General features: G+C 45.6%; 1 protein-coding gene across 1 annotated transcript in view; it reads left to right on the plus strand.

The window, feature by feature from the left end:
* PIK3C2G (phosphatidylinositol-4-phosphate 3-kinase catalytic subunit type 2 gamma) overlaps positions 1 to 15,506 on the plus strand; it is a gene marked incomplete at its 5' end in the record, with an annotated part of 274,531 nt that overhangs the window by 64,277 nt on the left and 194,748 nt on the right. Inside the window, 2 exons of the mRNA XM_006029111.1 lie at positions 3,617 to 3,710; positions 5,133 to 5,227. Of these exons, the coding sequence (XP_006029173.1) occupies positions 3,617 to 3,710; positions 5,133 to 5,227 (189 nt within the window). The remainder of the gene's footprint in view (positions 1 to 3,616; positions 3,711 to 5,132; positions 5,228 to 15,506) is intronic.

Raw genomic sequence — 15,506 nt, forward strand, 5'->3', positions numbered from 1 at the left:
AGGATCCTAGGACTCATGTCAAGAACACCTGGTTCCAGTCAAGTGTGGAGGGAGGGGGTCTAATTAGCACATGGATCCTTTGTGGGCAGTATATGGAGTACACAAACAAACTGAGCAGTGCTGAGTTGTGGGATCACCATGGCTTGAAATACTGTTGACTGCTGGGTCCCACCTCAGTGAATGTATATGGTAAATCATGAGCCTTTTGGCTTTGGACTAACATCATGCATGTTCTGTACTATATATAAGTAGGTACAGAAGTGCTGCATTGTTCATGGAGTATCTGTACTAAAACATGCAACAGTTTCAAAAAGGTTAAATGCATCAGTTCTGGATGAATTAATCTATGGGTTCCCATAGTAATTTGCCTATATAGGTATGTTTATTTCAAAGATAATAGGCATATCTACACAAGATGTTTACAGTGCTGTAGAGTTGTAGAAATTAAGGGCTTGAGGGGACTTCAAAATATCAAGTCCAACCCCCCTGCTCTGGGCAGGAATACTGCTGAGATCAAATGGTCCCAGCAAGGTGTCTGTCCAGTCTCCTCTTGAAGACTTCCAAGGTTGGGGAATGTATCACCAAGTCTATTCCAGATTCTGGTGACCCTTGTCACAAAGAAGTTCTTCCTTGCATCCAACTTGAAACCATCTTCCAGCTGGGGTCTCACTAGCACTGAGTAGAGAGGAAGCATCACTTCCTTAACCCGTCTCGTGATGCAATGGCTAATGCTTCCCAGTATGCTATTCGCTCTGTTGACTACAGCATAACACTGGCATCTCATGTTCTTCCTGTGATCAGTCATAACCCCAAGGTCCCTTTCAGCCATTGTGCTGGCCAGGATATTTCCTCCTAACCTATATTAATGTTGCTGGCTACTTCTCCCCAGACGAAGTACTCTGCATTTATCCCTATTGAACTATGTCCAGTTCTGCTCTGCCCACCTTTCCAGCTTGCCCATGTCCACTTGGTCCCTAATCTTATGTGACAGGCTGAGAGAGGGGGAAACAGAGGGATTCTCAGTGAACAGTTTGGGGCCCTGTTTCTTGACTTCTGCCAGACATTTAAGGCTGGTGAAGAAACAGGAATCAGTGGAAATGGGAAAGAAAGGGATAGCTCAGTTGTGGGAGTGAAGAGAAAGTTGAAATGTATTCAGTTGAATGGCTCACCATGACTTGTAAAAGAATCAGTGCTGAGGGAACTGAGTGCAATGGGCACTACCAAGCATCTTATTCTATTCTTGTGGCACAGTCCCATCAGTATCTTGGCCTTCTAGGGCTGCTCCACCCTAGCTCAACATGCTGCAGTCCTGGGTATATGTGAAGCTTGGGGAGCAATAAACTCTACAGTGATAAGCCCTGGAGTTTATTCATATGCATTAATATGCATGTATAGATTCATCCAGTGTTTTCAAATTTGCTTCTCTTCCATCTACTCAGGGAAAGCACGGTCTGAAAGTAGGTGGGGGTGGGGAATGGGCTTTTGGAGAAAGATGTTGGGGAAGCAGAGGGCAACAGGGCTACCTAACTCCCTCAGATTTATTTTCCCTGCTTTAGCAGTGGGAGGGGGACAAATTCAAGGCAAACCTCCATATGAAAATTTTATAAAGTTGTTATGATTTTCCAGGTATAGAATCTAATTACTGGGGCTCATCTTATATTCAGGGTCATTTTATAGTCAAGTAAATGTGGTACTTTCATATAAAGTTTTATGTTGGCAAGAAGTGATTGATAATTTGAAGGCCACTTGCTGATGTACAAAAAAAGATGTAGCATGGACATCAGCAAAACCATTTTCTCTATGCTGCCTTCTGACACCTGTTCTGATCCAAAAGAACCCCCCCTAGGGTAAGCAGACACTGAAATCTCCGGTCCCCACCTTATCTCTTGGTATTTATGTGCAAACTACCAAATTAGTGATACTTAAGCTAAGATTTTCAAAATCTACAGGAGTTTGGCCTAAAACAGCACTGGAATTCAATGAAAGTTATCAACCAAGTTCTCTTAGACTTCTTTGATAATCCTAAGTATAGCATCAATTTGGAAGTAGTACACTGTTGTTGTTTTCTGTATAGGGTGTGTACAACATTTAGAATGGTTTAAATATGGCTTAAAACAGAAATGGACAGGCATACCAGCCTGGTAAACTAGTTTAAATACACCTGGAACAGTTAAAAAATATACCTGAAAAATAAAGTACTGTTTTGAACATTTCACCATGAACTGGTTCAGTGCTCTGTGTGGACACTAAGTGTTTTGTGACACATGTCTGGTCAGTCTTCCAGGCATTCCACACTGCATTGTTCCTCACACTCCACACACACACTGCTGCAACTGGCTGCCCTGGTACACAGCCAGAATGCTGCTACTACCTTTTTTCCCTCTTTTGTTGGCCCTTTTTTATCAATGATTTCCCTTGCACTGCTTATTCAATAAAAGCTATCTTTCTAAGAACCAGCTGTGTCCTCACACTACCTTGACCACAGCCTCTCATCATGTCTTCCCCCCGACCCTCCTTAACCCCCTGGGAATGACAAAGCACAGGTCCAAGCATTTCCCTTACCTGCAAGTCAAGCAAGCACATTGCAGACTTTGGCCATTTACATGCTATTAAAGATTATTGAACACATGATTAGGACAGAAGGGAAAGCAGAGAAGTAAAAAAGCCCCCAGCCACAGGTCACCCACTCCCTGGAATCTCCAAACCATGGGTGCAAGAACTGCCTCCTCCTCCCCACACTTGCCCACTGAAAGGTATGGTAGGCTGGGTGTTCACTTCCATCTGCAAGTCAGAGCTACAACACTTCACACAATTGTCAATCAGTTCCCAAACAGTGACATTTTGAAATGGTCCAACTGTTATCAGAGTCTGCACCCAAATAACTCATTTCTATTTGTGCCCTGATCATGTTTTGTAACATTGCTGCTTTCTTGATAAAATGTTGAATGCTTCTGAATGCAAAATACTGCATAGATCATTATCAAGGTCTTCAGTCGATGTTGTCAAAAATGGAAATTATTTTTTTCAAGATATTTCAAAAGTGGAGTTTTGCTGCTGCTGGTGGTGGTTTGGATAGGAGGAGTGGTTTGTTATGTTTGGCGGTTTTTATGCCCTGTAGAGACTTTTCAGTTCTCAAAAATGAAAAACAAATTTATAAATTAAAGTCAAAATAAGACTGAAATAATCCTAAAAGAAATATTTTGACTGTCCTAATCCTAAACAAAAACAAATTTTGAAGTGTTGAAATTTTCCATGGAATTGAAATTCTGCATTTTAAGAAGTTTTGTCCTAAATAACTGCAGATTAACGCATATAATTTGCTTTATATTATGATATATAACTAAAGGCAATGAATGACTCCTGAGACCTCAACTTACAAAGATGCCCCTGGGAATCATAATGTTTGTTCATTGTAAGGAATAATCATTCTAGTTAAGTTATCTGCTACATGTTCTTTTATTCCTATTACTGTAAAGCAGATGGATTTGATTTTCCTGTCCCATTTTGAGTACAAACCTGTTTGTTTAGCATATTGTTTAGTTAAAAAGTCTTGAGAATTGCAGTGCGCCAGTAGTATCTCTGTAGTGCCTAATGATCTTTGTTTGTTTTGCACTAGTTTTCCAGATCAAAACATTCGCAGAACTGCAGTCCAACAAATAGAAAATCTGTCAAATGATGAATTGCTAGAATACCTCCCACAGCTAGTTCAGGTAAGGAAACAATTGATAGCCAAGGAAGTCCTGTAGTCAGATCAATAACTTCATTAAATACTTTTGATCCTTCCAGTTTGATTGATACATTATTGTAAGAATAAGCAAAGAAAACAGATTAGCTGATGTGATGATTGAGTTAACTATAGGGGTGAATTATAGATTGTGTTCCATTTAAGAGAATGTAGTTCACCTTTTCTGGCATTGCTGAATGGATACTGTAGAAAAAAAAATCTGAAAAAGGAAATGCAGCTGTGACCAATAGCAGGCAGCATCAAATCTATGGCTGACAGAACAAGGTTTCGGAGTTTCTTGCATTCAGATATCAGTGTTAAATACCATAATGTATTTAGAGCCACGGTGTTGAAAAGGCATCACCAGTGCAGCCTATGCCAAGCAGTCTCTCTGGAGAATAATCTCTTTCATTATCTATTTTGCCTTTCACTACAAATAGTCTCTGGCTATTGGTCCAAACTTGATTTTACAAGAGATGGCAATTGTATGCTTGAAAGTATTCTGTCTTCAGGTCAAGGAAGAGATGACTGGCTGCAAAGCTTTTATCCTCTTTTTCTGGGACACTTTGAACAGCCTCTCTCCCACAGATCTAGGTTGTCAGATTTCTCACGTTCCAGTGGAGTGGATGCTTTCTTATGATGGGGATGGGGAAGGGAGACCAATGAAGTAGACATTTCCAGTAGCCAGCAGTGATTCAATAACTAAATGTCTAGATGATAGATTGTGTAGGTGTGTATATCAACAATAGTAGCCTGTGTGGCTTAGAATTATTCTTAACACACTGGTGAAGGGCAGAAGAATCATTTTTAAGCAAGTATTAGTCCAAAATTAGCCTACTTCACAACTGAAACAAAATGGCCTTGTGGATACAGTGCTGAATATATGTGAAAGATCTGGGTTCCATATCCCTGAATTGCCATAGCGCCTTGGACTAGTCTCTTCAGCGCTCTTTTCCTGTCTACCCCTTGTCTGGTCTCCATACATCATAACTTACAGTGTATCTGTGCAACTCATGGCATAATAATTGGTCCCTGCTGTTGATTGGTGCTTCTCTAGGCCACCTGCAGATCATTTTTTAAAAACTGTAATTAATTTTTAATTTCAGGTTGATCAAGTAAAGGAATTTGAAGGTTCTGTATTCAATTTGCAGAGTGGGGAGGAGGTTGGGAACTGATTTGGAGCACATTTTTAATGGATGTATTTAATTGCTGCCAAAATGAGGATGAACTCTGCAAGTGTCCAAATGAGGGGGTATGTTTACACCCTGACTTTGTTCCTTCCATTTTCTGAGCATTCCACATCTCTTGAATTCAAGTAACCACACAAATAAAATCTTTTCCTATCTATTTTTGAAAAAAATGCAGTAGAACTAGCCTGTAACTGAATGTTTTTTCTATATCTGCTTAGGTAATTAAGTTTGAATGGAGTCTTGAAAGCCCTCTAGTGCAGTTCCTTCTAAATCGCTGTCTTCAAAGCATTCAAGTAACCCACCAACTTTACTGGTAAGATTATTTAATATTACAGAATCATGCTTTTTAAGTGATTTTAAGCATGTGTAGTGACTGATGACAACATTTTAAAACCAGTTACAAGGTTAAGAGCAGGATATATACTATGATATTTTCTGCTAATAAAGAAGTCAGGCTTGTGAAACAGAAATTGTCTGAAGTAAAATACTTTTTAGCATTCTGAATGCATATAAGGAGAAGCAAAGTGGCCAACATTTTCTATTATTGATTATGAAAATAGACTACATACCGGGGCTGTACGAAGCTTTCGTCCCTGATTCAATTCAGCAGAAATTCAGCCCGATTCGGTGGCCGAATCTCCAAATCCAAATCAAATCAGAGGACCCTTTAATCTCTCCAAATCGAATAGGAGCCCTCTGAATAGATTCGGAGAGATTCGGCGATTCAGACATAGAAACAGCTTTAAATGTTTTTTCTACATACCTCTGCATAGCAGGGACTCATGAATGCTGTGATGCTGAGGTGCATGGAGTGTCCCACAGAAGCACAGGGTGCTCCCCAGTGCGCTCGGCAGCAGACTGGGAAGTGGACCAGAAGTGCTGGGGAGCATGCTGGGGGAGCCTCCCCATACTCCCCCAGCTCAGTGACTGGTGTCTTCTGGGTTTGGGGGGGCACCCAGGGTCTCCCTGCAGCTGATCGCTGAGCTGGGCATGGGGGGGGGGGGAGCCAGCATGCTCACTGCCAAGCATGTGGAGGGCCCTCCATGCACCCCAGCATCGCAGCTTTCACAAGCCACACTGGTACCTTGACATATGTAAAAAAAACTTTTAAAGCTGTGTCTATGTCTGAATCGCTGATTCTCCAAATCAGCATCAAATCTTCAGATTTGGATTCAGCCTAATTGAATCAGGAACAGTGATCTGAATCACCAAATTGAATCTCTGTCCCTGATTCAGGTCGAATCCAAATCCCGCTTCACACACCCCTACTACATAGACTGAAAGTAGCTGACTTTCACGGTTAGCTGTTCTATGTAAGGACCTTTGAAAATATATTATCTTGTGCCATGATTATTTGATGTGCTATATTGTTTATTTTGAGACCACGAGCTAAAAATATGCTTTCTGTCCCCTTAGCAAACTTATCCTAGGATCTGAAAGTCAAGCCTGCACAGTAATTCTGACTATCCTACAGTGTATGTCATTTAGAAGTTCAGTTGAATTACACACCTCAAGGCAAAGACTGAAACATAATGACTTTGTTGATAGTGTGCCTGACAGAATAGACTTCAGGCCTTTCTTTCGTGCCTATAGGAACTCTGCAAGTGGTAATCAGAATAAGCATGCAATTAAGATATTTTTGTTGCTGACACAACAAGATACAAATAACATGGATAAGGAGCAGATCTGTCAAATAAAGAAGTATCTATTCTACATAATCATCTTCTTTACAATACCTGCAGTTTAATTGAAGCTGTCACCATCGTATTGGGTAACTTAGCAACATCAGAGAGAGTATAATTTAATTCTTATGTATAATGAATCCCTAAGGTTGCCCTATAAACTTAGGTCCAAATCTTACTTTACCTATTAGGTTCTCAAGTGTGATCCTGTTCTGTCCTGCTCAAGTCCCTAAAGCTCCAGTAATGCATCTGTTTCTGTAATATGCTGTAATTCTAAGGAAGACAAAGCTGATTCACCCATCTTTTATATTAACATTTTTTTCAGGGATTCAAACAGAGTAGAATAAGATCACATTTGGGTGCTAAAGTCTGCTTAAGCATCTAAAAGGTAGAGCAGAATGTGTTGCTCTATCAAGCTAGATCTCATTTCCAGAGAGAGTAGGCTCAACAACAGCGCAGCTGAGCAGATTGTCATCTTGTATCAATTGGCATATCTCCCCTGAAGTCAGCAGAACCATAAGACTTTACCTTCCCCTGATGATCTTCCCCAGTATAGTGTTTTCCTCTAAGCATTTGCCATGTAGATATATGGATCTACATTTTGCAATGTAGATCTTTGGAGAACTTTTTCTGCCCACCTCTTAAGCAACCAGAATTTCTTCAGCTCTCATGCAATATGCAATAGATGATCCATTTATGTGAGGCTAATCAATTCATGAAGACAACACATTACCTGTCCTTTCTCTGGAACAGTGGAGTTCTGTGTAGTCAGATTCAATGCCAAAAAAAAATAAAATCCATAGTGAATGAAAGATTTTGAAATGTTTATAGCTCTCCTTGCATTCCAAAATGGTAGCAGCCCTGATTGCTTTTCAAGCACGTTTTATCTATGAGTACCTTCAAAGTACTAAGAGCAAAGCCTTTGAATATTTTCTTTGTCCATTCATCCTTTATGTTGGGAAGTTATCCTGGTTCCTTTATTTTGGGAGGTTATCCTGGTTTTGCACACAGCTGGCATATTTGTAAGTGAGATGTTACTGAACGTTTAACCCTACACTCTGTCTTCTCTCCCTTCAGAGCTTGAGGGGATCTATATTGCCACTATACAAAGTTACTCACACTTGCATTAACCTCAGTAGCATTTTGGGTATGTGCACATAGACAAGGTATTGTAAGCTAAAAGGGGACAGGAAATTACTGTGTGTTAGGTGCTGCACAGTAGGGGTCTTATTACACCTTATGCTGTAAACTGAACAAATGTTAATCAGCATAGTATTGTTTGGCTTAGTGGAACAGCTGCTCCTTAAGGCAGAAAACCATCTCTGATGAGACTGTGACTGTCCCTCACCTGCACAGTTGTGACTTGCCACTATAGGCTTGGTGAGAAGGCGCAGGACTAGGACCCTATAAGTAGAATGTTTCGTAGTTTAAAATATTACTGTTTCTGAACAAAAAGTTGTAGTTTTCCAAGTAATAAGTTTTGTTCAGAAATTTTTACAGTATATTAATGCTGTTTATTAATGAAAACCTTCCTCTCCTTGGCAAATTGAATTTCAGTCCCAGTAAAAGTAATTAAAAACAAAGTTCCGCTTCCATTTATCTCTAAAAGTTAGAGAAGCTGAGTGATTCAGTAATTTCCATATATACATGCCCATAAAAAATTGATATTTTTATAATGAATGGAAATAGATACTTTCTTACTGTCTGAAATGTTTAATTCTAGTTCTTTCAACTGATTCCTAAATTTGCAATCCACACTGTGTATGAAAATCAAAATCATTTTCATGCACAACTGCTATTCACTGTCTTAAAAGCAAAAACTGATAAAAACAAACTTAGAAGCCAAATAATACCTGTCTTTCTTTCACAATGAATGGCATTAACATTCCACTGCGATCTAACATTTTTTTAAAAATCAGCTTTTTAGGTTGGAGGAGACTTTACAGAAATCTAGTGATGTTCTTTCATGACCAAACAAAATCATCTGATCAAAACTGTCATGTTTCACAACTTTCTTCTGGATTCAGGAACTTATTGTAGGCACCAGGTCACTGATGGTGCTATTAAGTAATGGCAAGCTACCCAAACCTCCACTCAGTTGTGCATATTTAAAATAATATTTGAGCTATTTAAAGTCAAGCTGACTTTATTTGCTGCCACTCCAGAAAGATAAGTAGCTGACATCCAATGATAATGTGCCAACTCATCCTCTGGAATAACAACGTTGATCAGCAAAACACTGTACTTTTTTGAAAAAATATCCAGTGATCTTTTTGAAAAATACTATGAGCAAAATAATTGACAAAGGCTGACAACACTTTGCTAGTAAATCTCTTTTACGTTCATAAGCAAAGTTCCCAGCTGTTATAAATCACTATAATATCATTGACAGCAGTGGTTTTTCTGCCAGTTTATGGCAATTAGTGTTAAGGATCTCACCCAGTGGCATGAATGTACACCTCCCCAACTCTTCTTACTCTGAGTAATTATCTTTTTAATTTTTCAGGAATTTAGGTTATGAGTTTGGTCATTTCTCTATATCCCTGAGTATTTGAACATTTTGCTACAGGACAATAAGACCTATGTGCTACTTCAGTTCTGATTATGCATTATTTTAAGGGTTTAAAGCTGGGGCAGACAAAATATGGCCCATGGGACAGATTCAGTCTGCCAAGCACTTTCATCCAGCCCGCAGCACCTCGAAATGAATTGCATCCTATACAGCCCTTCCACCTACAAGGGTGGGAGTGAGGCTCTCACATATACCCACACCCCCAAACATACCCTGTTGTGCCTCGCTCCTAACCTTGTGGGCAGAAGGGCGCAGCCCAGCCAGCATGCAGCTCCTGGACAGGGCTGCTGCTGCCGGTGCTACAGCCCCCATGGACCTGCTCAGCTTTCCTGGGCTCCTCCCAGATCTGGGCACCAGGCAGGGAAGCAGTGGGGGCTGAGCTGCAGCTGGGCAGGAGCGTGAAGCATGGGACTGGGGCTTGTGGCAGCACAGAGCCTGTGCCCAGTTGGCAGCAGCAGTGCAGAGTTCAGGTGGGTAGCATGTGGGTATGAGGGAGGATGGGGTGGTGTGGGGACTCCCCCACATGCCTCCCATGGTATGCAGCCCCAGCAGGCAGTGGCAGCAGCAGCAGGTAGAGCACTTAGAGAGCAGGCACCTGGTGTCTCGCTGTGCATCACAGCGAGGGGCACATCTTCCGTCAGGCCATCTGTATCACCGGTGCTCCGTGCCACTCACGCACAGCCTCTGCACTCTGGGCATGGAGAGAAGCCCTGCACGCTAAAGCCAGCTGCCCTCCCCACCAGGGCTGCACAGCAGTGGAGTGAAGCCCCAGCCACCTTCCCCTGGAAGCTGAGGAAGGCAGCCAGCTCCAGCACCTGGGGCTTCCCTCCTATGCCCGGTGAGTGTGGGGGCTGCGCATGAGTGGTAGGGAACACCAGTGATACAGACTGCCCGGTGGAGGGCTGCACTTCTCACTGCAATGTGCAGCGCTGGCCAGGGCTGTGCCCCACCGGGCACCTGCACCTTTAGTGCCCTGCCTGCTGCTGCTGCTGCACCATGGGGGGAGTGATGGGGTCCCCACACCCCCACTCCCCCTCACACCCCACACACGCACACTCTGCCCCCACAACCCCCCACATATACACAACCCACAACATACCCTATGCCCCCTCACAAACAGTGGCTGCACTCTGACCAGGTCCGCCAGCCCCACAGAGCTCAGCCCAGCAGCGGGAGGCAGAGTGCAGCCCTGCCTCCCCTGCTCCCCGTCACCAGGGTGCGCTCCAAGCAGCTCTGCCAGCACCACGGAACTCAGCCTGGCAGTGGGAGGTGGAGCGCAGCCCTGGCTCTCCTTCACCTCCCACCACTGGGCTGCACTCTGAACAGCTCCACCAGCTCCACGGATCTGAACCTGGTGGCAGGAGGTGGGGGAGAGTTACTGGTCAGTGCTGCTCTCCAAGGGGTTCCACCACTGACTCTCCCACCACTTCCCACTGCTAGGCTCAGCTCCATGGGGCTGCCAGAGCCAGTCAGAGTGCAGCCCAGTTGCAGGAGGCAGGGAGAGCCAGGGCTACACTCCAAGTGGCTCCACCAGCCCCACAGAGCTCAACCTGCCCTTCCAGCACTGCCGGACTCCTCCCAGGTGTGCGGGCCCCCAGATCTGCACATGGAATGACAGGAGGGTGTGGCTTCTGCCTGGAACCAGCAGCAGCACCAGTCTTCCTGGCGCTGGGTACAGGCTGCACCCAGCACCAGTCCCAGGCAGCAGCGGCAGCCTCCTGTCATCCCAAGTGCAGAACTGGGGGCCTGCACATCCAGGAGGATTCCAGCACAGCCCCACAGCCCTCCCAGGGGTGCAGGGCCCAGATCTGCATGTGGGATGACAGGAGGCTGCTGCTGCTGGCAAGTGACACATGTTTTGCTTGTCAGCAGCTTAAGGTACAGTTTCCCAGAAACCCTTGCACCTATCTCCTTGAAACTTGGCAGGCTTCATGCCCTCAGAACAGGCTATCAGCCCTGATTTTCATCCAAATCATACAAGAAATGACAAAGTTATAGGCATTTTCATGATATCCCATTATAGCCTATGGGCAAAACGTCAAAACAGTGTTGAAACAGTGAAACAGTTTCGGCCAATGAAATGGAACAGCACTTTGAAACTAAATGAAATGTCAAACTGAAACACTGTCCCATCGAAATGAAATGAAATGTCAAACTGAAACACTGTCCCATCGAAACTGAGAAATGGAAGTTGAAACAAAATGGGTGCTGTTTCTCACAGCCCTACTCACTGGTGTAAGAGCCTGTCTGATTAAATTCCTAGTTGAAGCCTACGCCTGCATCCAGATGAGAACAGATGTGTGGTATGTGGTGCCACAGTCCCATCTGTGGTGCCACACAGCACATGCAGTCATTCCCTGAACTACTACCTTGCAGCATGTGGGTGGGAGTTGGCCCCAGAAAATCCCAGGGTCAAAGAACCTATGCCAAAAAAAAAAAGCAGGGCAGCTCACATGGCAGCAGCGTGCACTGCCCAAAATGGGAGCCTGTCCAGCCAGAGCCACACTTCAGCTGCCAGCCAGGCTCCCAGTTGCAGGAGCACCACAGCTGCTCCCTGAGGCTCCTAGGATCCCAGGTAGGATTGCTGGGGCCAGCATAATTGCTGGCTCCAGCCTCTCCTCCCTCACCTGGGGGAACCTGCCACATGCCAGAGAGCATGTGGCATGGGCATTCCTTGGGGACAAGGAGCAGCAGCACAAGGTGTACCACTGCTACTTGTCCTTGGGGAAACAAATGGCTCCACTTGTCTGGACATGGCCTATGGGTTAATCTTGCCAATTGTGTTTCCCACCTAACAGTGCTAGCAGTGCATGGCACCCAGTAGCACCCTGGAAAGGATCTCAGGGGATCCAGAGTGCCATGGTTGAGAATCACTGATTTTTTTCTCTCTCTCTTTCACTGTCTTTCTGTTGACCTCCTGAAAATGATTTCCATAAATTTAATTTTGGAGTATCATTTGTAGTCTCTTTACCAGTTATTTTAAACTATAATTTAAAGTTGGTTTTGTATAAATAGATTGACAAGACCTAAGCTGTGAAGGATTCTACCCTTGTTAGAGAAGAATGGAAATTCTAGCTTCTCTATAGGTCATATGCTCCAATCTACCCCTCTCAAGTTCCTCTGAATAAACCTTCATCGTAAAAGAGATTAATTTAGTATTAAATACCTTTCTAAATTCTACTGGGGAGCTATCTGGCTCCAGATTTTTCTTCCTTTCATTTCAGAAACTGCATCCAATATTTCATTTTCTGTTGTCTGCTTGAAAAAAGATTCCCATCTGCTGGTTTTAATTAAAGAATTCTTAGTTTCAAAATCTTCCTTAGCTATTTCTGCCAGATACACAATTTTACACTGTATCAAGTTCTTTCCCTTGTACTGTCAGTAAGTTCTAAAGCAGCTGCGACATGCACATGAAGGACATCTGGGAAGCTCCTGGATGCTTGGCCACAGATTTCTTTGCAATGTATTAGGCTTTCTGATAAATGCAACAAGCTCTTACTGATAATAGAGGTAACCTCACCTGCCACATTAACCCATTGATTTGCCCAGTATCTTTTAAAGTTTTTCTCTAGTTTCAGTTTTATTTACTCCATGAGGGGAGGGCAACAGAGGATGAAATAACAAATTGTGCTTAGAAAATAGTAAGGGCACTTAAAATGTGAGTGCCTGCACATTAAAGCTTGTTAACTTGTGCTGAGTGCTCTCTGAGCATCTCAAAGTTGTGCCACTTCATGCAAGGGTAAACTCTGTGCCATGCTACACAAATCATATTAGGGTAACTACAGTCTGCTCCACAGAGATAAAATGAGCAATTTGTAATCTTCCAGCATCCCAGGATGCACTGCTTCCAACTCCCCTCCCCCTTCACTCCTACTCCATGGATGTACTTACCATCTTCCAAACTCAAGAGCAGGCAGGGCCCTGCCAGTGCCAGGATGGGGCTGCAGTGGTGGGAGGATGGAGCTGGAAGGTAGAGAGACATGGAAGCATGAGGGCTGTGGCATCCTTCTGCAGGGAGCTACCTCCCTGTCTTGGGATAGGGGATGGTGGGAGAGGGCTGTGCTGTAGGTAGCTCTCCACCAACCTCTGCTGACCTAATCCCAGCCCTCTAACCCAGTCTTAGCCCCCCACCAGCCTTCCCCAGAGGGGGCTGTGCCTTAGGCTCAGAGCTAAACAAAAGCTAAAGAAACATTCAATTAACCTTGGTTACTTGAGTCACAACCCCTGTGCCTCTTCATCCATTCTCCCACACACCTCCCCTCCCGGAAGTGGGATGGAGCCCCAGTGTCCTGGCTCCTAGCCATACCCCTGTTCACCAGTGGCAAGTCAGACCTGTGCAGGCAAGAAACAGTGACTGCTCACAATGGGCACGTCCCTATGAGTGGAAACGTGCATTTCCCAAGGGATGAAAAGCAGCGGCACATATATTATAGGCCCCTCACAGCCTCCCCTAGCCCTGCTGGTGCCCCTCACTCCCCCCACACCCTCCCTGGCCATGCTTTTGCCCCTCACTACCCCCTACAGCTCCCCCAGCCCTGCTGGTCCCCTTCACTTCCCCACCACACAGCTCCCACAGCCCTGCTAGTGCCCCTCCCTCCCCCCCACTACCCCCACAGCCCTGCTCAAGCAACTTGCCCTCCAACCATAGCCCCTGCCCCCCCAGCCCTGCCAGATGGAGCTCCAAGCTGCCAGGGCTCTGTGGCCAGGGACCCGGTTATGCAGCCCCTTGCCCCTGAAGAAGGCAGCAACTGCTGCAGTTGAGTGGAGCCTGTCTCCCCCTGCTGCTGCCTGCTGTGGACTTGGGTGGGGAGGGGGTGGATCCCCACCACTGCACACACTCCTGGGAGGGCGGGGGGACCCATGCCCCCCAGATCTGTGTGTGGGACAGGGGCAGGTTCAGGCTGCCCACTGTGGGCTTGGGCTTCTGCCCTGCTGCCCTCCCCTTGGGCCTCCTCAGCCCAGAAGATGCAACCTGGCAGTGCAGGGAACAGTGGGACCATACAGGGAAGCTGCCTGCTACTGCAAGCTCCACACTGCCCTGCTGATGCGTCCCCTGCACACGGCAGCAGCAGGGGCAGTGGCACGGGACTGTGCTCCTCACTGCTGCCGCATGCACAGAGAACACCTCACCAGGGCAGCGCAGGACTCGCAGCAGCAAGGAGATCCAAGAGCGGCCCCACTGTTCTCTGCAGTGCTCGGTCACACCCACTGGGCTGCAGAGGCCCTAAGGGAGAGCAACAGGGTGAGAGTCTGTGCCCACAGCGGGCAGCCTGCCTCTGCACCAGACACAAATCTGGGGACCACAGGTGCCCACTGGCCCTCAGGAGTGCACACCGCAGTGGGGAGCTGGCCCCATCCCCTAGACAAACTGCCTATGGTCCTGTCCCACTCCTTGCCGGGGCCTTGCAGCCATGCATTCAAGCCCCAGGCCCCACGCACCACCCAGGTGGGCAGCAGCCCCAGCCCCAGCCTTGTCCAAATCCCTCTCTCCCTCCCTATGGGGGCCTCAATCCCCTCCCCCCACCCCCACTTACCTCCAGGAGTTGCTCTCCAAGCTGCCTGGTGGCCATGTGCCTATACGTGCGCATGGTGCCCCCCTGCCTGACCACCCTCTTCCCGCTCCCTCCCAGCCCCTTGCAGGCTGGCATTCTGCCAGCCTGCAGAGAGCTCTTTCCAAACTACAAAATCCATGGGTTTCTCCACTAAAATGAGAAATCGGCATTTTTGTCTGGTAAAGGGGGAAATCCACGTTTTACCCTGTTTTTCTGTAGGAAACAGAAAACCCAGATCCCTACTCATAAATGAGCTTTTCTGCATCCTGGGGCTGCATTGAGAGAAAAAGGAGGTGCTCAACCGACTCATGCAGGAGAGTCATGAACTCATGCTAGTTCATAGGCTCTTCCTGTTCATGCAGTGAGCCCCACTGGGCCCACTGCTGCCTGCAGAAAATCTTCCTGTTCACATTCCTATGACACTATTACATGTGTCATTTTCATACACAACTGCTATCTGCTTTCACACTCTGGCTTTATCCAGGCATTTGTCTGGCAACCTGCTGCTCAATTTCCCACTTGCCTAAAGCATTTTTGCTTCTGGCTTCTTTCGCAGGTGGCAGCTACACCATATGATTGAAACAGCTGGCTGGGTCAGCATGTGGCTGGAAATATGTTTCACGGATGGTTGTTTTCCACAGGGAATTGAATAACGGGGAGAAATGTTGTGGTGTCTAAGATATGATTGCTGTGTGGAGGTGACTGTGAGCAGTTTCACTGTAATGGCACATTATGAATTTAAGGCAAAGGCAGAAGGATCCTGATGAAAGCTGAATGCAGCTTCGT

Source organism: Alligator sinensis, unplaced genomic scaffold, assembly GCF_000455745.1.
Source record: "Alligator sinensis unplaced genomic scaffold, ASM45574v1 scaffold365_1, whole genome shotgun sequence".
Lineage (NCBI taxonomy): Eukaryota > Metazoa > Chordata > Crocodylia > Alligatoridae > Alligator > Alligator sinensis.